The 21,314-nt window shown below is 39.8% G+C and overlaps 5 protein-coding genes and 1 non-coding gene across 6 annotated transcripts in view; 2 read left to right on the forward strand and 4 right to left on the reverse strand.

Annotated features, from left to right (window-relative positions):
* The window catches only part of LOC126564894 (immunoglobulin-binding protein 1), a 526,173-nt gene that overhangs the window by 154,902 nt on the left and 349,957 nt on the right, over positions 1-21,314 (reverse strand). The window lies entirely within an intron of this gene.
* Positions 33-1,337, reverse strand: LOC126565165 (general transcription factor IIH subunit 3). Its single transcript, XM_050222313.1, has 6 exons — positions 1,289-1,337; positions 1,033-1,213; positions 777-972; positions 462-707; positions 178-350; positions 33-116 (listed from the first exon to the last, which is right to left on the reverse strand). The coding sequence occupies exons 1-6, from the start codon at positions 1,293-1,295 to the stop codon at positions 53-55; spliced, it is 867 nt and encodes a 288-aa protein (XP_050078270.1). The 5' UTR covers positions 1,296-1,337; the 3' UTR covers positions 33-52.
* LOC126565157 (low density lipoprotein receptor adapter protein 1-like) lies at positions 2,749-7,207 on the reverse strand. Its single transcript, XM_050222304.1, has 4 exons — positions 7,162-7,207; positions 3,567-3,755; positions 2,939-3,480; positions 2,749-2,854 (listed from the first exon to the last, which is right to left on the reverse strand). Exons 1-4 carry the CDS (start codon positions 7,205-7,207, stop codon positions 2,756-2,758), a joined length of 876 nt encoding a protein of 291 aa, XP_050078261.1. The 3' UTR covers positions 2,749-2,755.
* The window catches only part of LOC126564165 (nicotinate phosphoribosyltransferase), a 47,657-nt gene continuing 41,374 nt past the window's right edge, over positions 15,032-21,314 (forward strand). Inside the window, exon 1 of the mRNA XM_050221121.1 lies at positions 15,032-15,036. The gene's annotated coding sequence lies outside the window, so the exon portion shown is untranslated. The remainder of the gene's footprint in view (positions 15,037-21,314) is intronic.
* Trnai-aau (transfer RNA isoleucine (anticodon AAU)) lies at positions 15,120-15,193 on the forward strand. The gene has a single exon. It is a non-coding gene; the product is annotated as a tRNA-Ile (tRNA).
* Positions 20,327-21,314, reverse strand: part of LOC126564281 (actin-binding protein WASF2) — a 501,777-nt gene continuing 500,789 nt past the window's right edge. Inside the window, exons 4-5 of the mRNA XM_050221283.1 lie at positions 20,621-20,834; positions 20,327-20,555 (exon numbers count right to left, since the gene is read on the reverse strand). Of these exons, the coding sequence (XP_050077240.1) occupies positions 20,371-20,555; positions 20,621-20,834 (399 nt within the window). The 3' untranslated portion in view covers positions 20,327-20,370. The remainder of the gene's footprint in view (positions 20,556-20,620; positions 20,835-21,314) is intronic.

Here is a 21,314-nt window from a genome sequence, read left to right on the forward strand (position 1 = left end):
ACGGAATGTATTCGCTAACTTATGTATTGGCTCTTGTAGTAAATGTAAATATTTATGTTTTAAGTTTCTTTTTCTTCGGTTTGGCTGCGATCGGTGCCGGTGCCTTGAAAACGGTACTGAAAGAAAGAAAGCAAACATTAATATTATGTAGCTTGAAGAAGTAAATCTATTACTTACTGGCAAGTGGTACATATGGGACTGAATTTGCAGAAGATAGACAAACACACGGAACACACGTAACCGATATCGATCAATTCCCGATGGCAGAAGCACGCGGCACGGTAATCAACCTTCACCGGTGGCGGTAAAACGAGCTTGCAGCGCATCTGCGGATCTGGCAGAAATACCCACTGGAAGGAAGAAAACGGAAAAGTAAGTGTTACAAGGTATTTCAGTCATTTCTCCCAGCGAAATACCCTGTAATAGATTTATTGTTTTAAACTTATTTCAAAATAACTTACCAAAAGATACTGAAGAAAGCCTTCGAGTTGTTCCAGCCGCAGATACTGTCCGCCGGTAATATCGCATCCCTGCTGAAGTAAACTAAGCGCCTTGTCGAGCGCACACACATCGATAACGACACCCTGCTTTTGGGCTGTGAAAAACACGTTCATGTAGGTCATGTACTGGGAGGCACACTCGTTACTGCCCGTCACCACCAGTACACGGGCGTTTATTTTCGTACCCGGTACTTTGTTGCGATTTATCTGCAGGAACGAAAGAAAGGGCTTTAGTAAGGTTTTAACCCCCAATCGGACATTTTCCCCGTAGCTTACACGAGCAATGTAACACAGTGCCATCGACATGCTGCCAGCTAGAAGCGATTCCGTCGGTGTTGTTAGCGGTGGTGCTGTGTTGATCATGTGCGCTAGCTTCTGTTTGATTGTTTTCTCCACCAGCGTAAACACTTCGTACTGCCCATCGACCTGCCGGATGTCGAGCGGTTTACCGGGTGTTGGATATAGGAATTGCCTGGAAGAGCAGTTGTTACAGTGAGGGATAGTATTGCATCATTTATCGTTGTTTGCTTACGTTGCATGATGATGGCAAGCCAAAACTGCTAGCTTATTTTGTGCCTTTTGCATAAGGTGCGCATTTGCAAATGCCACGATCGAGTCCAGGCACTGGGTGAGATTGTGAGGTTTTTCACGTATTATTCGCTGCGATGGGTTGGTATCGAGCACAATCACCAGCAAGCTGGCGTCTTTGTTTTCTGTGAAAATGTGAAAGATTCCATTTGGAGTGTATAAATCGATCGTATAATCGAAATTATAATTCAAGAACTTACCATCCATCGTGCTCTGCCGGCGGGTTTTTAGCTTTGTTTATATTTATTGCTAGTTTGACAGCGACGCCAAACCTTCAGGCGTCTGCACGAACATTTGGAGTGACTTTTTAATAGAATGGAACAACTATAAATATTGAAATTATTCCTCCAAAGTTGAGTTTTTTAGTTATTTAGCTCTGGATTCTGGAATAAAAGTTTTTATAGACAGTTTTCGTGATATTTATGGACTTTCAAATTCATCCGTGAAGTATACCACGGTCCAAAGGGCTTTACTAGCTGCGTACGTATGTTAACAATGTGGCTGCGTACTTTACCAGCACTTGCTAAAGCCATTAAGAATTTCTAGTAAATTATTTCTGTAGTATAATTTTTAAAAAGAAAATTAAACGAACAAGGTTTTAACTTTCTTTGCAACATGTTTTTTTAAATATATTTTTCAGAAAAGAGTGACCCCAATTATTATTTCTCATAAACTATCATTAGACTACCGTTAGCATTGACAACGTAAGCATATTGCGGAAGGCAAATGGCTGTAAAATACAGAAAAAGTCATGATGTCTTTTTTAAGGAGGGGTTTTTCGATAATACATCCAAGAGATATTCTACAAAACTATTTCTATCCCTTTCTGGGAAGCTTTTCGTCTGTGAATAGGGACCATCGCGAAGGGTGTCGTGTAACAACAATTGTACCCCTTTTTTCAGCACCTTCTAGTCCATGGAGATTAGCTGTTAATTTGTATTAGGTACAGAATGTTTAGAAAACATCTTTCAATTAAGGATTGCTAAAAAAATACAATCAGCAACGGCTTTCTGTTGCCTACATTTTCGAACCGAACGGAACGGAATTTGAACAACCCGGTCCTGTCGTGTGAAGACCGGCGCCGCTCTAATGTGACTTGACTCCATTTTTGTCCAAGTCTCCAAGTCTCGATGCTCTGTTGGATCGAGCCACTAGCACCTAATAAAAAGAATGTTTTTAATAAAGATTACTGATGCATGTGACAGTATACGAGAGGAGACAGCTCTTCGAAGTGGCTTGCCCCGAATTAGACTCTTTTGAGATGTCTTGAAGACTCTTAGCGCAGTAAACTGATCAGAATATTACTGTAGTATTAACAAAAGAATTAGCTCAAATTACTAGTAAATAAAACACTTCAAACACTTAGATTTTTTAATGAACTGTTTATTAAAAATACGAAAATAATTTTCTATCACAAACTATTGCATGCTAATGCGTTCTGGGATGAGAGTGTTTAAAAAAACAATAGCAAGTTATGCAACCTTGTCGAAACTAATGAAATTTCCAAAAACCCCTCTTTTGTTGAAGCGATAGTTTACAGCAAACTATTTTAATTCCGATAGGTTGACTTAAAATCGAAGAATTCGAAAGCATCTGAGCTGAATGAAGCTTAGCATCGAATATGTTTATCCTAGTATCGTTGCTGCTCGGGGAAGCGGTTGCAGTGCTCAGTTCGAACAGATGGCCATCCCACTCCAACCGGAGGTGGACGTTAATGTTGGCACCGCGAGAAACTCTTGTGGTTTTTGATCATCTTCAAATGATACCTGCAAAGAGTAGTCGGACGACATTGATTGCGTTAATCATTAAGGACCAAAAGAAAAAAAAAAAGCGTGAGAACCAGCACTAACCCAAGTGTTTTGCAAAAGCTCCCGATGATGCTGTGCATCGGAGCAAATTTCCGTCAGATCGGAGTTAAAGTCGATCAACAAACTGCGACATTCGCTTTCAGCACGCTGCTCGCCTTTCTGCACCAATTCCTGACTGCCCCGATGGAGCTCCCGCTCCATCCGCTCCTCCAGATCCTTGCGCTTGCGTTCCGCATGGAACTGCTTGCTTTGCCAGATCTGGAACGCACGCTCGAAGCTGCGCGCTACGGTAAGCGTGACGGTTTGGGCCATTTTTCGCTTCTGGCACAAGAAAGCATGGCAAACGAGCGGTCCCTCGAGATTGATCTCTTCGGCTGTGCGACGGAAACACATCTCCTTCACTTCCGCCTCGGAACTGAGCGTGCAGCCAACGAAGGCAAACACGTGATCGTGGTTGGCATCGGCCGAGCAGTAGGAGATTTGATAGATCGACACCTGTAGCAGCGTTTCACCGGTACCGGTGTCGATCATTTCGATGCCTTTGGGTGAGATTGATAGCGAGACACGTTGAAGTTTCTTGTTACCTGTTGGAGGAGAAGAGAACATAATGTAGAAAGAGTCGATTAGAGTGGACACATAGTTGAGGTTTGGTTTAACCAGTCTAACTAACCTTTGGCTGCCGTTATGATGCTTTTGACCGCTTCAGCCGTAGCATTCTCGGACCGTGGAGTTGGCACCGGGGTATTACCCAAGTACTTGACACTGTAGCTGATGGCTTCGTTCGATCCGTCCTCGAGTTCATCGTGATTTTCGGAAAAGTCCCGTATACTGTTTGCAAGAGCAAGCTCCTCACACAGTTCTGTTAGCAAAAAGGTAAGAAAACACATTTGTAACATCATCATTAGTCAAAACCTTTGTAAAATATATAAAGCTGCATAAGAAGATAATTATGCTTTCCGTTTTTATCGCTTGCCCAAGCGATCGAACCACTGCAGATCACATTATTAATAATTTGAATATTAAACAGGCCCGGTTCATTGCAAATCGGGTGCAAGTTTCTGTGAAGCTGATTAACTGACAGGTTTTCAGTAAGAAATTAAGGTATCCCCGTCGTTGTGCTCGTGCGCCCGTTAATGATAACACGTTTGGCAATTCTTGCGATGGTGCCAGCGAGTCGCGCCGGACGTACTTGCAGCAGACTGATAGGACTGGTGCATAGCGTTGCATAAGTAAGATCAGCTGCAACTTTATGCTGTTGGCGCTTGCTAGATGCTGGAAGACGTTGTTGGGTGTGTGCTGCAATTAGGGGGTCGATCGAAAAGAGGATCAATCGCGCATTAAGGTGTCACTTTGAAGAATGCTAACTGCAGAGCTGTTAACATGCTAACGATGATGATAATAAACGAGGCTAATGAGTTGCATAAAAGCCGGGAGAAAGTTTGTGCTATGCATATGGAATGAAAACGTTAAAACATTTGAACATTCTACTAGGCAAGAGAGATAGACTTGCCTGTCTTCTATTCAACCAAGAGCTAAAGAAGGCTTTATGGGACTCACTATGATAGTCAATCCAGATCTTTATTCATTCAGTCATCATTTATGACACTAGACATAATTATTTTGAGGCTCTCCTTAGTAGCAGGAACTAATACTGGTCGACCAAGGAAAAAGCCTAATCGTCTGATCCAAGTAGATTTGACGATGTTGCAAGGAACCGAAGGAAATCCTCTTAGTCTCGTTCGGTAGGAAGATGATCAGACGGACTTATGCTACGGAGATATCAGTATTATTTTATCAACAATGCGAGCTGACCTTGTCATGAAAATAGCATCCAACGACCCAACGCGTAAAGTACTCTCTTTCTTCAAATAATGATCTCTTAAAATGCGTTACTTGAGCTACATTTTCACTTATCCCATCAAGATCCTATTAATATTAATTTTTTATTCATATGACCTGCCCATATTGCTCCCCATTTTTCATCTCATTCATATTTATAGCGTGTTAAACATCACAACAGACAGATTAATAGACATATTTTTTGCTGACCCCGAAACACCGAAACAGATACTGTGTCGAAGATACTGTGTGTCTACTCTTAGTGAGATACCGATAATCGAGTACCCGATAGCCCAAGCCCAGCACTTAGCAACAGGAATCTTCCAATAGCATATTGCTGGTATTCTTGGGCCTTTAATTCTTAACAGATAACTCCTACTCATCAGCATGCTAGCAAGCAGTGGGAATCCACTGAAAGGTGATCAAGCTTAAGCCAACCTTAACCAACACCGATTATCACTTTCCGGCAAGGCCACCGACGCCGAAGGGAACAAGGTACGGTCTGTTGGCAAAACAATGCATCCAACCGAATGAGGATGGTTCATCGATAGTTCAACACATCCATCCGCTTTCCATCGTTCCGTCGTGCACCCAACAACCCATCAAGCAGCTGATTACATCCACCGAAGACGATCGAACCATTTGCCCCCTATTTGGGGTGGGAAGCTTCAGGGAAAGCCTCAACCGAATGTGCACCAAAGATACCTGTTAATGAACTCAGCGGTCCGGTAATCTCCCGGCCAAACGCATAATCATAGCCAAAAGTGGCCGAAAAAAAAACCGAACGCTCCGAAAACATTCGCGCGGTATGGCTGGCCGGAGGGGTCTATGGTTACGTTATGTTATGGAGGTTTGATGGGTGAAGGAATTTTTCCGCCCCATGTACAATGATGGAGTTGATGGAGTGCGTATGTGTGCTCACACATGGAGGCAAATGTATATGCAACCTGATCAACCGGCCTTGAAGGGAGATCCATTTGCCATCATCGGTAAGCGTTTCAGCAAACGTCGCGGAAGTTTCTTGAAGCAGCGAAAGAAGATGATGCACCAAAAAACGCGCAACCTATTAAAACACATTTCGTGACCATTTTTGCTTGAGGAATAGGAATTTGATGCGTTATGCGAATCGCACCCATTAACGAGTCAACGGCGGAAGGCTAAACGGTAGACACTAGACTCGAAAAATTACATTTTCATGGTTCACTTCATTAAAGTAAATATAAAATTAGTATTTGCGTCACGAAAGAGAATGTGCGAACAGCCGTCACAATCTACCCCGCTGGATGGGTTGGGTTAAATTACGTGATTTAATTAGAAGTATAAGGCGTACCTGTTAATTATACTTCTCAATTAAGTTAAAAAATTAAGTATCATACTTTGAGGAATCAATATTTGTTATAGGCGACTAATCATCTTAAAATATTCTTTACGAGAATTCCTTATTATGCTGGTTTTTTTTGTGGCTGGTTTCAGCAAATATTTCTCCTAAGTATGATCTTTATGGTAAAATTTTTCAGTAACAAAGCAACGAAAGCTATTTAAAAAATAGAACACCATACAAGTTATAACATTTTTTGGGAATCAAAGAGAAGACGCTTCAGATTGTGCTCATGTTGTAATATCATATGTTGCTGCCGACAAATTTGGATGTTCCTCACCAGATCCTTTGCAGAGCTACTTTTAAAACTAGTTGTAGATGAAACTTAAGTAAGTTACAGTGAAGGACAATAGATTAGGACCTCTTTTGTATCCGATTTTCAAACTACAAATTCAAACAAAAATTTAAGATCTTAAAAATCTATTTATTCTATTATCAGAGAGCTGATTCTAACGATGAAAAAAGTAAATAGAAGATGCTTTAAGCTACAAAGCAGTTGTTATTCAAGTTTTAAAAATGAGGAATGGTCTTATTTTATGGTCTTATGTGTATTTTACATATCTTCATCAGAATGGCAAAAAGTGACTAAGAACCAATTTAAATATTTATCCTACAATAGGAAAGTTTCCTCATAAAGTTCAACTAAATTTTACATAAAAATAGGTTAATTCGTTGCCCATTTTTTTTTGTATAAAAAAAAGAATTCTGTAGCATGAAGCAGTCCTTGCTACGAGAGAAAAAAAAACCGGATGGGATTCGATACGCGGTTCTGCCGCTATGTTTGAGCAACTGGAACGCCCTTTACGCTGTAGAAGTGCTGATTAAAAGCTACAATCGAACTCTTATGCTGTTTAACAGTTTTTTGTTCACGGAGGATCTAGGGAGATCATCGCATGCAAATTTCTAGCTTCCTTGACTAGCTTTGCGTATGGAACTTAAAAGAAGTTTTAACTGCTTCACGAACAATACATTTGATTCATTAGGAGCAATTTTCTATCCCTCCCCAACACATCCAAGTCAATTGTTTCATCGCATAACGCTTACTTACTCTTGTGCTTGGAGCTATTTTTCCAGATGCTCTTGAAGAAGGCCATACTGCTTTGCTTCGCTACGAAGGACGCCGGAAAAAGCGCCGAATCCGGCAAGACCACAGACAGCTCACACACACACACACACACACACACACACACACACACACACACACACACACACACACACACACACACACTGCACAGTTTATCGATGACGCGTGCCGTACGATTGTTGGTCACGTTTTTCTTTCTGCAAGGCAAGGTTGCAGTCGAACGCGTTCACCTTTCCAGTTAGTTTACGCACAGGCACCTGTCACGCACTCACTTCGTGTGCGGAGTTCACTGTGGTGAGAAAATTCGTTCGACAAAATCGATCGATCGAACGTTCACACTGTGTGCACACGCACTGATCGTTGGGGATGTGCTGCAGTCAATGTACAAAAAGCGTACGAATGGGGTGTCGAAGCACTTAATGGATCATACACACCGATCACGACACGATATACACACAGGCACACACAGGCTCTGGGTTGGGCTGGGCTTTGGAAAGTTTCACTTTTAATTTATGGACTATAAATCAATGGAACTCAGCTCTGGTGGTCAGCCAGCCAGCTTTGGTTTTAAACACCGTAACCGTCCTTTCTGCAGAATGAAGTTTCTTTCACGAAATATGTCTGCTAAATGTATGCTAACATTTTAACACTCTTCTGAAAATAAAGGAGAGAATTAAAAATTAAGTAAGAATGACAGATCATTTTTAAAATAACAAGTAAATAAATATAGTAGCGAGCCTTTCGTCACCGAACACCGGACCTATGCAGCACATGCATGCAACACGTGGGGCCAATGTTCAACCCCAGCAGTGGCAGGATCATGGCGGAAGTAATTGCTTTCATGCCTTCACTGTTTGCGTCACGTACCTAATGGCCACAATCATACGAGCGACAGCTAAAGCAGTCACAAGAAAGCCTCACCGACAGACAGTTGCACCAGCATTGGGACAAGAATAACCTGCACCTGGCCTTTGCCTCCTTCTGTCGGTGATCCAAGATCAAGAGATGAGCTAAAGTCCGATAAGATTAAATGTAACCGATGACAGATTAAGAACGTTAACACACACACAGACGATCACTAAAACGATCATCTTTTGTCGAATAAACAACCGAACGCTCTGGAATGGAGACGATCCGCTTCTGTTGGGTGGTTTTTGCTTTACCGTCGCTTTAGGGAGAAGGAAAACCTCAACCCCTTACGTTGTGGGGGAGCAGCGAAGCGTGATCGTGATCGCGAAGTGGAAAACGAAAGGAATAACACCGGGCACTGCACCATCACGAACCGGCCCGATCTATCTACGCACACCAACCAGCCCACTGTTGAAAAGCTCCACCGAAAAGAAAATTCCTCGTTCGCTTACCTTTTGCTTTGTTTTCTTTTCGTTCGTTCGTTGAATTTTCCACTTACACGGCAAGTGCAAAATAAAATGCGGGGTTTTGCGGGAGCGTAACCGTCCCTCCGAGTCCCGTTCGCGTCGGCGTGCGATCGTACAATGAGGTGGTTGGATGCTGTGATTTTCGCGCATACGCTCGCTCGCTCGATCGGGTGGGCTTTTCCGGCGTACACACTCACACACACACACGCCAATACGCGAGAGCATGATCGCACGGTATACTAAGATGCACGCGGGCTTTATTTGTAATTCGCTCCGTGCTCTTGTGTGGTGCACTCTTTTGCTCATTCTGAGCATGTTCGTATCGTAGCCCGTTGGTATCTGTTTTGTATGGCCTTTATGCTTCTATACACCATCAACATGTTTCCTTTTGTGGGGTACGACGCAGCTTTTTAGGCCTTGTGACAGACATTCTTTCATAACTTATGCACGTAAGTTCCTTTTTTTATTTCGAGATGAATCGATCATCTTTTCCATTCGAGATTATTCGTAACCAGTTTTTTATGTGTTTTTATATTCTTTATTGTTTAACTTTCGACCATTATTTTAAGGTACGATATAGAATTACGACATAGATTTTTTATAAAATTAAGAGTGAGGTTGAAACTACTAGACAGCGCATAACACAATTTATTTATTTACAATTGATTATTACGGTCCAGTGCCGTATTGTCATAACACAATTTGTTTTGATAATTTACTCTCTTAAATTTGTTTAAAAATACACATAACTTTAAGCGAAGTCTACAAAAGTAAATAATTTTTTGAACTCAGGTTTTAATCCTTAATAATATTTTAAAAAGAAATGAGAACAAACGTAACGTTTTATTTGCATTGCATGGACACGAATTTCAAATATTTTAAGACAAAAATATTGTTAATAAACGAGCTTCTATTGCTATTTTTTTATTCTATTTTTTACTCTATTCTATTTTTATCTTATTTTATTAGTAAGCAGTGAAAAATAACCAAAAAATTAGTCCGCGCTCGTATATGATTTTCGATCTTTATTCGTTTCTGGTTGATTTTCGACTGGTCGATCGCTCCCTAACAGATCCCAGGGCAGGCTTGTTCGACCCTTTTTTGATGCATCTTTTCTTTCCTTTTCTTCTTCGCGCCTGCTAAGTGGCAGGGCGTTGGGAACCTTCAAAAGTTTCCAACATATATACTACGGTGAAGAATTTAGGGTATAGCTAAAAACATTATAGAAATTGTAGCACATAATACTTCTATTATACTTTACAGAAAGTTACGCCTGGCCAGTATTACTACACTGCCAAGAATGCTAGGAAAAGTGTGCCAATTTCTATTATGTTCTCACTGAAATATGGGTTTTAATGAAAATCATTTTTGTTGTTGAAAAACGGTCTGATTCTATTGCTAGCAGTTTAATGTTTAAGCTTCAAGGTTTTGTTTTATTCTTAAAACAATTGTTCTTGTATTATTTTAAGCGCTGTATTGTATGTAAATTGCGACTATATTCTGTATGTTATCCATTCTAGCGCACTAATAGATTGAATGTATATTTTTTGTATTATGTGTTGCTAAAACAAGTATTTATTGATTTATCCATTAAATGCAGTCATTATCGAAAATTAGATTCGAAAAATAGAAATCAATTAAGAAAATAACACTGCCACCTCTTGGCATTCCTTTGTATGGCTTTTGTATTTAATATTATTATGAGGTAATAGATAATCCAAAAATCTGCTATTGTACATAACATAGATTGTAAAGAAAATTTTCAACAAATCGCCTTTTTTTTTAATAAAATTAAGTTTTCAGTGATAGGAACATTTTGCGAAAACGTTCCTATAAATGGATAAATATTTCAAACGATCGATTTTTGGTTACGTTTAGCCATTCTGATGAAAATATGACTAAAGCACATGAGACCATAAAATAAGACCATAAATAAGAAATACTTTGAAATTGAAGCAAAAATCTTTATAGTTTTGGGCATTTTTTTTTTAACGCCAGAATTTGTAGACTTCAATAATAAAATAATAAGCTTTGTTAAGCTCTCAAAACGTTTAAGCATTTTTCATTTTTTTTAATTCTTGCACAATTATTTAGAAATTAATGGATAAAAACAAATTTGCCTCAGATAGTTCAGATGCTGATGGTCATTCCACCAAAATTGGGTAAAGTTATGCCTGGTAGAAGTATCACAAGCAGTAGTTTAAAAATCGGGTATAAAAGTGCTTTGTTTTAATCAACATCATAATAATTTATTGTTGGAAACTGCTAAGAGAAAATATCCAGACTGGTCCTCTACTGAATACCATAAATCAACCCCAGAGCATCTTTTGCAAAAAATATTTATTTGAATAAAATAATTATAATCAAAAATCAACTAATGTCTTCACACTTTCTGTTCAAGTTATTGCTAATAAACGTCATCATCTAATACCACTAATGATGCAATATTAGCGACTTTGTAAACATTAGGTAACTAATAGCGATGATTGCTGTATTCTTCTGAGTAAATGAACAGCATAATCGCATTTCCCTCACACTAAATCATCCGCACTCTCACCTTCATTTGGCAGTAAAAGACACAAACGAGCGGTGGAAAGTGTTTCTACATTGCAGTTTTTAAAGCACAGCAGTACTTAGACCTATCATTCGCACGTTCGCAGGCTGCACACTCTCCAACCTAGTTGCCAGCACGAACCTTGAGCAGGAAACATCGACAAATGGAAGCATCGGTGCGCGTGCGAAAAATTTCCATCGGCCCATAGCAAGTAGTCGTGGTCCGTTTTCCACCGGCGGGGTAGTTCCTATTACTATGCGATACGAAATAACACCCAACAGTTTCCGCATTTAGGATGACGCAACGGTGTTTTCGTGCTAAACAAATAGCGAGCCAGATCATTTCTTTTCGGTTAAACTGTTTGCCTTGCTGTACATCTGGGTGGCAGGGGGAAAAAATTACCTTCCCCGCGTATGTGGATTAGGTTAGCGAAAGGGCGCCACCGTACTACACGAGCCACCAGACTCCATCAATCCATCAATCAAACCCGTTCCCTTCGCTATTGGAGCGTGCGTCCCGGCTGGAGAAGTAGAAACGCGTACGGTTTTGCAATTCTTCGAACCTCTGCCGGTTCTCCACCCATAACCGGTCAAAGATCATTTTCCTATGCAAGAGGGGTTGGGGTAGGGGTTGGGCGTGATTACTTTTTTCTTCTACTTCACTTTTCCATTCTCCACATGCAGCCGGCTCGTGCAACATCTCGTCACGGGTTTCGATGCACAATTATCGGTCTTTGGCGCGACCAAGGCCGTCATTGCCCGTTTTCGCTATTATCAGTAGCGGGCATAAACACACGGGGCACGGATGCGTTTCTGTGCAGTGATTACGTGCTTAGCGAGCTTATAAGTTCGTGGAACGAAAAGATCGGATCGTTCAGCAAGTTTGTCAAAATAAGGCTGGTGTCTGAACCCTCTCAAATTGGCGAAAACTTAGCTATGGATTGTTTACTTATAAATAATTATTTTGTGTTTAGTTTTATACATTTTAAGAACCATCATAACCGTCACCTGATAGGAGAACTTTAGAGAGATTATTGCTATTAATTATTGATGCAAGCAGAAGGCATCACGAGCTCAACAGTTCGCAAGGTTGCAGTAAAGTTGTCGGCGGATATCTTCGTAAGGTTTAAATTATTTCCTAGGACTTTCTCATTATGCGTTACCTTTCGATCTTAATCTGGGTAGGTTGGTAGTTCTCTTACAGAGTCCTAAATCCTAAAAAATATGCTTCTTCTTCTTCTTGGCTTAACGACCTCTAAGGTCATACCGGCCATCGAAAATGGCTTACTAGACTGCCGATACCACGTAGTTGGTTAGTCAATCCTCACTACGGGGGGACTGTCCGGATGTGATTTGAACCCCGGTCCTGCCGTTTGAAGACCGGCGCCGCTGTCGCGTACACCACCGGGTCGCCCCTATGCTAAAAAATATGTCAAAATAGCAAAAAATCATAGCTTAATGTCTTGTTTTGACAAAAATATAGCAACTCTATCGCTGACTGCAGATATAACTGGATTACTTAGCCAAGAAAAGACTGGAGCAAACAAAAATTACTGATTAATTGCTTGTCGGATCTTATAGAAATTAAAATAAATTGAACTTTTGGTTCAGTATTTGTACAACAAATAAAAAAAATGGCATGCCCGATAAGCACAAAAATATGCAATTCCTTTTTTTAGTTGTAGGTTTACCACTCCAATTTCTTGATTTTGCGGATGACATCGACAACAACGGCAAGACGACAGAGAAGGTGTGTGAGGCGTACACTCGACCCAAACTTGAAGCAGACGAAGACAACGATGAAGACGAAATACCGGCCTGTCGAAGGATGTATCTGAGGGAATTGTTATGAGGATGTCGGACTCGTGCCACATCAAGAAAACACGTCGAGGAGCACAGCGAGTTCGTTGACTGGATCAGGTGAAGCGGGACCTGTCGAAGATCGGACACCTACATGGAAGGGAAGCTGCAGCCAGGGATTGAGTTTCCGGGAGAATTATTAGCATTCTACACCATTTTACAACATTTTATTATCCCCTTTCTCATATCGAAAAGGTTATTCCCTAAACGTATCAAACCGTCCACAGATGGTCTGAAACAGTGCGTCGAACTAGTTCTGAGCCCATGCTGATTAAATGCTTCCCGCCGTAAAGTTGTCCAACACCCCGCTACGTATGGAGGATACCAGATCTTCGCGGATCGGCCGGTGTACTATCACATACACTCATAAAGGCTCACTTCCCACCCCCTGCTGTAAGCCCTTTTTTCTATGAACCTTTTTTTAACTAGTTGGTTTTACAGATGGCGAGTTACATGAATAGCTAAGTGACGATCACTTTACACTGCCTGTTTGTGTGTGTGTGTGTGTTTTCAAGTAATGGTCACAAGATTTCCTTCTTCAGTGTACCGATGCATGCTGATGATGCAATCGGAACAGTAGATAAAATCATCATTAGCTCGCTTGGGCTTGGCTTGTATCTGTCTCATGTGCGATGAGGAAGCTTGCACCATTTTCCGGGCTGCTGTCATTGCTTTGTGTGCCAACAAACGGGAATGATGAGTTTGCGTGTTTTCTTACTTCACTGTTTGAAGTTGAAGTGGCAGTTTAAAGAAATGAGCTTACAGCCATTAAAGGAACTGAACTGATCTTTTGCATGCCCTGTCACAACTAAGATAACATTTTTAAAATTACTGATGTTGGTAACAATTATCAAGCTAAATTTTTGTGCCAAAGACAAGTATTTATTTTAACCATTTTGTAGAGTATATTGTCGCTGAGTCATCTGAAATTCATTGAATCGTAGAATATGCCCAGGAGCTGGGGTGTCGGTGCCTTTACAAGAGAGTGCACGATCTTCCATGTTCGTATTGAAATTATCGATAGTGCAACAAGGGCTAATGGTATGTAATTTTGTCGCATGTCCGTTTCGAAGGTCAGCAGGGTTGTATCGCGAAAGGGTATCCGAACAATGATCCTGAAGGTGTGTGGCCTTTTATGTGAAGGGTGATCTTGCAAGCAATGAAATAAATGCAGCTAAAGTTGCATCAGAAACATTGTCTCGAAGGCGATGTGCATAATGATTGACAAATTTAGTAGAAAATTATGTTATCAATAATGAAAAGCCTCTAGAGTTCCCTTTCAGAAGGATCATATAACAATAGTTTCCTAGCTCTCTTGAACGAAAAATATGTCTTAAAAAAGAAAGCTAACAATGGTTTCTTGAAATGATGAATCAATTGAATTCTCTTTGCTTGTAGCAGCCAAAGCTGGGAAAAATTACCAAAAGAGTATGCAGAATTGTTCTTACAAAATCTTACAAAACTTATGAAATTTCTGGATATATATTTAAAAAAATGTGAATTACATGACAAAGTTACGAATACAATACATCGATTCGTGAAGCCAGTTCAAAAAACAATTATTTTTTCAAGGAAATATTCTAATTTAAAAATAATACTTGGAGCAACAGGACCGCCACTACATGGGGCAAGAGTGTCGCACCCTTTTCACTGATTTTATTGAGAGTTTAGCTGTGAAAAAAGACGTCAAAATCGTTGTTCATAATTTCGAGATTTATATTCTGGCTTGAGATTCGGATCTTGATCCGATCGATAAATGAAAAATAAGTGTAAAATAATAATAATATAAGCAAAATCAGCTATTTTTTAACAAGGTTTAAGCAAGTTATAGCATGAAATAAACGTACCACACGTGCCTCAGTACAAAAACGGCCTAAACGGCGTTATGCGGCCTTGCCGTTCTTCAGGAAATAAAAAAAACACATTATCAGCAATCAAAAGAAAAGTGAGTCATTATTTATGCTATTTAAAAAAAATGAGTAAATCTCTGAAAACTTGAGTAAGGAAATTCCCAAAAACAAGTGTATTCTGCAAACATTGGGAGAGCAGAGTGATAAGAGCGCATGCGTAAGCGGTGCTACTCAGCGCACAGTGCGCGATTCTGTTTGTATAAATTTGCCCCCTTTCCGAAGCGGCTCCATAGCTCAGCTGGTTAGAGCGTCGTGCTAATAACGCGAAGGTCGTGAGTTCGATCCTCTCTGGAGCCATGCCATCCCATCCCTTGCTTTTTTGCTCTTTTTAAGCCTACAATAGGGAGGGAAAATCCCACTTGGGGGAACTTCCGCTGCGTAGCTAAATATTGCAAGCCATGTAAACAATAATTTCATCACCACACCAAGAGTAGTAAAACAGTAAACAAGTAGTAAACAATCGTCACCTAATAATCACTTCCGTCGATAAGTAATCGACCAGCATATGAAGAATCAACCCCAAACGACAATTAAAAACCTTGATTAAGTTCGTAAACGAAACCCATTCGCGCTTCTCTTTCATTATCGAGCGTATTAAACCGAATAGCTCCTTGGCTGCTACGTAAGGGAAGAAAAAACGAGCGCGCGGTACAAATTCCTTCTTTCGTCGCTGGTGTTGGCTACTAGCTGACCCGTTCGTTCTTAGATGCTGCGCAATATACATATATGCACACAACATTGAAGAACAAACATCTTGTTTTGTACAAATCTACCATCAACCCACTTTTAATCGACCACGGTTGCATGTCAAGATCGTGGCTCCTTTAGGCGATATGTGTTTTGGTTTAGAACGGTCACAATTACTGCGCCGCGGCTCGTGGCTTTTTGCGATAAGGCAAACACATATTTAGCGCATTAAAAGCGTCTTCCATCCCCTTCCCCTTTAGGGATGGGTTTTTCTTTCTTTACCGTCGGCCCTAATGTTCACTGACCTACTACAACAAGAACATGCGGTCGTTTAATGACGGATGCCATACACAGCAAACGACACAGACTCATTTCCGTTCCAAATCTTGTTCTCGAGACGTTCACTTCCTCGATACGTTGAGCGCGCATGCTTCAATATCAAAACTTCCTGCAAAAGATTACGATGTTTAGAGTGAGAAAAAGATGTACGGAAAGATAGTTTTTTTTTTTTCTTGCAAGTTTCACTTTATTTCCTCGATTAGTTGTCAAATTACCATGATCAAGTGTAGTTTGCTCTTCGGAACCGACTATTTAATATTACTTGGAAACACTGTCCTCCGTCTGCATGTGTGTGTGTTTGTTTCTGAGATGTCGATTTTTTTTATCTTCTCATGCTTATACATTTACTCTTCAAACACTTGGTTGTTCGTTGCAAAAATTATGTATCCCGTTGATAGCTTTTTTCCTTTATTTATTTTACCTATTCATTTAAAAGAAATTATCATACAAGGAGTACAGAGTTTTGTACGACGAAAAAGGAAGAAAGCAAATGGTAGAGGAGTTGGAACACATACAATGCAAATTTGCTTTGCCTAAAAAAGAAATAACGGGTGATTATTAGGGGAGGGTCCACCTGGGGCGAAAAATTATTAAATAATAACTCCTTTTGGGAACATGTTGTAGGCTTTTTTTCTTTACATATTACAGAGACACTCACTCTGTATGGATACGCGGAACGACTAAAGCTTAAATGCAGAGAAACCAACCAACGCGCTTCCTCTTCCTTCCAGACACGACTAGGCGATCTTTACCCCGATTTTATGCGCGACTAGGAAGCTACTGCTACATCTCTCCTCTACGAGGATTATTTTTCCACATTTTTTTGTATAAGAAACATTCATCATTCGACCAAAAACGACACAGTGTAGTACACAGAAAGAGTACACAACAACGACCGGCTTGGCTCGTGTTTCCGCATTGCTTTCCCCTAATATCAAAAGGCTCTTTCACGTTGATGCTTGGCTCATGGATTAGATGTGTCGTTAGAGATATTTGCTAGAGTGCAACCGCACGCACAATCGGGAAAGTGTATGTCTCTATATTGGTTGGTTTTGCTGTATTGTTACTTGGTTAACTATCTATGCATTAGTATCAATTCATAATATTGTTTTGCTGTCCCATCCGGTATAGTTTGTCGACGATTCGGGTTTTGGCTATTTTGCGGTTTTTGCAGTAACTGTAGTAAAAGAGAGTGCATTCTCGGTTTCATCCGTTCCGGTCGTTTCGTACTGTGTGTTTGCCAATTTTGCTTCTTTTTGCTTTTGTCTTTTAAATATCGTTTCCTTGGAAAATTGTTCATAAAAGCAACGTAAAAAAGGTAAACATTTGAGTAGGAAAATTGCAAGCGGTAGTATCGCATGGTAGAGAAATAGAGAAGCATTCGAAAACCGATTTTATACGCTAGGCCTAATAATGAAAACAAAATTTGAGCATTTTCCATGACACGAGTTTTAAATTAATTTGACTTTACACACTGGTTAAAAAAGTAGTAGTAAGGATGCATTTTTGTTTGTAGCGCGAATAGAAGAAGCCAAGTCCTAAATAGCAAGCGTGAATAAATTCACTTTAAAGCTCTACTAGTATTCTTGAACGGTGTGAACATTTGAGCGATAGTTTTTTTTTCTTCTTCGTTTTCAACATCTACAGTGCAGCGCAAAAGCACGAATGCAATTTTTCTCCCTTTTTTCTTTGCTTCTTTTTATCCTTTTTCATCCCACATTTTACCACAATTGTTTTGTTTTACCTCTTCAAGCGTTTTACAAATTTTGCTCGCATTTACACTACATGCATTAGTTAAATTTTAAATGTCTTTTTGTGTTTTGGAGTATTACTTATTAACCTTTTGTATGTTAGTATATTGTTTTCGTGTGCTTCCTTGTTTTGCTTTTCCCCGGTTAACCTTCATTTCAATGACCAAGAATACACCCTTACTTTTATAATCACCTACCCTGCAGCAAAATGTAGGTCATACATTTTGTATGGGAGTTTGCATTTTGCCGGAATAAAAAGCTAGTATCTTTTGATCTGCTCGTCGTATTTGCATTAAATTTTCAATAAAGATGAGACTATTTGTTGTATAACTAATGAAATTTACAATTAAATTTAAAAAATCTTTTTGTATAAAAATTTGACTTTTTACAAAAATTAAGTAATTAACTCATAAAGACGATCAAAATAGGCGAAGAAGTTCTTAAGGATTTTTAATGCTTTCAACTTAAAATTCAAACGATAGCCTTATTACTCAGCTTTGCATAATTTAAACAATTACACAAGAAATCGTAAGTGAGGACTGATAAAATATTTTCATTAGTACCCGTGTGCTCATCATGCATTCGAACTCTTCTAAAACAGATTCCCGTCACAAGAAAATATCTATTCAGCTGAAAATTAAAACGATTGGATCATCAAAAAAGGAAAGGAATTATGCGAACATTTAATATAGTATGATCCTGATCAGGTTTTTGAAGTCATATTCTAATTCCACCATTTAAGAACACAAAGATTGGCAATTTTCAAATAAAAACTCAGGTCAGCGAACAATTGTTTATCGTAGATGCAAGGAGATTACAGCTTTGGAAGTGAAAGATAGCAAGAAGAATTTTTAAAATTGTCCTCTAAATGTCATTAGATCGACAGCAAATAGCAAATCACCTTTCATGAAAATTTCATGCAAATAGGACGTTCAGTTCAAAAGATACAAGCTTTATAATACGGCAAAATACAAACTCTCTAACAAAATGTGTGACCTACCCGTGTAAGTAGTTATATAAGTAAGGGGTATTAATTGAAAATGAATTAACATTATATTTAAAAAAAATACAAAAATCTAGAGTCGTTAAAATAAAAGTTAAACATCAAAAAGGGATGTAGAAAGTATCTAAACAAAGCGCATTTTCATCGTTGTGTGTTTTAGAGTGTGATAGGAGCTTGCTGTAGGAATATTCTTTTCGTAAGAAAATGTATGACAAATATATGCATTCGAATACGAACACAACTTAAAAAACAAAACAACAAAACTAAAAGAATTTCAATCAGCACAGACAACATAGTAATAAAGCGATTTTGAAACTTTTTTTTCACTACGAACAATTACGTCTTCTAATGCTACCTATTGTAACGAACAAATGCGTTTTTACCCAATTTCCAAAAGCAATCAAGGCAGCGAACGGGCTTTACTAAACATCACTACGAACCAGTCGCTAAATGCTTATCAATCTTCAATATCCCGTCAGCAAGGATGTGATAATGTCGCATCTCAAAGCAAAAGATGATGTCCTCAAAAATCCTCCATTACGCACTTACGAATAATAGAAACAAATATTTCCTTGTTCTCTCTGTCTCTCTTTCTATTGTTTTGGCATTCTCGTTTGCATTTGTTTCTTTCACTGTTTTTGCTACTAGAGTAGTGTTGGTAAATGACCGAACCTGTGACTGTTTTTTTTTTGTTGCTTCTTATCTTATACGACTACATTGGTGTAATGCTACGGGTTTTACAAAGTTTTATATAAATTGTATTTTTTCTTCCAAGACTTTTCTTTCCTTTTTTAGTGCGTGCTAACGGTTTTGTCAGTAGTAAGTTTCCTTCTCCAACACTAAACCAGTTTACGCACATTTGTTTAACATTTTGATATATGCGCACGACGCGTTAGAGCGTTTTGTGATTTGCTCCCATCCATCCATCCAGCAACCGGAGATCTTTTAATCGTTCTCCCCGTTAGCGTGAAACGAAGTGAATAGTATTCGAAAACTTGGGACAATTAAAACTAAGAATCTTTACAGAATGTATTAGAATGTATGCGCAACAAGTGCGAACTCCAAAAATCGCTCCTTCGAATCATCATTATTATCATGATCGGGTAACCACATCCTTCTTGTATAGGCGATGCCCTAAACTCTCGCTTGTATAGTATAAATAGAGTGAAAAAAATATCTTTGTACAACTTAACCAGAACTTAACGATAGCGCGCTTGATGTTCAACTACAACCTATAATATAATCTCGAATATTAAATGTGTTCCTCTCTCATTCGCGATCATCATTATCAACATCAGAGTGGAATCAATTTTCATCACTGCCACCCTTACAAATCGGTTCTCGCTTGCGCTCGTTCTCAAAAATAAATACACAAAATATCGCAGCCGGAAAAATCGCGAAAAAACCCGTCTTTGTTGCACCGATTGCAGTCCTCTTTACGATCGATACGCGCGACTCTTTACCATTCATCCCTACCCATATCTGCTGTTGCTGTTGATACGATTATATCGCTGCTTAACAGCTTCACCCACAACTCGGAGCCGAATTTGTTCTCCATTATCAATGTTTTTGAAAGGATGATTTCACCGTTTTTTTAACGGCAGGGAAGAATCAGCGCCCTATCGAAAGAGGCGCTACACCTTGTTTCACTTTTTCTTGCCACCACCGCCACCTGCCGCAACGCTCTCCTGATGTCATGCGGACGTTTCATTCGTTTCCTGCCAGCCCTCGCTGTCGTCATCGCTTTCGGACGATTCCGACTCGGATAGTTCGATGGCGACGCGCCGTGCCAAAATCGAGGCCACATCGTGCAAACCCTTGTTGCGATCGTTTTCCTTCGCTTCGTGATTTTGTTTCTCTACCTTGCGCAGTTTGATACCTGTGTATAAAGTGGAAATAGCGATTAGCGCGATTGAATTTGGTTTTTGCATCAAAATATTTTACCGTCTCGGATGGCTTTCATCAGGTCGCTGCGCGGATCATCGTAGGTTATCTTCTCCTGCGGTGGAATCTTCTTCAGCTGGTGCATTTTCGGCATATTGTACAGATCGCCGTTCGCCATCGGTGCCTTCGTAGGACTTAGCGGACCGTCCAGCATTGGCGGTGGTGGTGGTGGAGGTGGAGGTGCCACATTTGGTGGTGATTGTTTGGGTGATAGCTACAAAGGTGACGAAATGGCAGAGAAAGAGGTATATTAGAGGAGAGAATATACAAATATTGCAGATAACGTAACAGAAACATGTGTTTAAATTGCGAACATTTTAGCAAAGGGTACGCATAATAGATTTAAGACACATTCCCAATTCTTTTCGAATGAAAAGGTTTCCCCAAATGTGTGTGAATCCATCCCACAGCTGATTTATGTATTTCGAATATTTTTTATGCGCTTCCAGAGCTTTGAAACAACTGATGATAGAATTGCACATGATGGGTTAGAAGAGCCTTGCCGCCATCATGCATTGGCTGATTATTGGATGAGCATTTGCGAACAGGAAGAACTATCGGGCGAGTGGAAAGTGGGTGTTATACACCCAGTGTAAAAAAGGGAGACTGGCTGAACTGTGAAACCGGGGCCATCAAAGTTTGGATTGCTGACTATAAGATATTGTTCCGAATACTCTTCTGCAGACTTGCGCCC

This window comes from Anopheles maculipalpis, chromosome 3RL (genome assembly GCF_943734695.1).
Source record: "Anopheles maculipalpis chromosome 3RL, idAnoMacuDA_375_x, whole genome shotgun sequence".
Classification (NCBI taxonomy): Eukaryota; Metazoa; Arthropoda; class Insecta; order Diptera; family Culicidae; genus Anopheles; species Anopheles maculipalpis.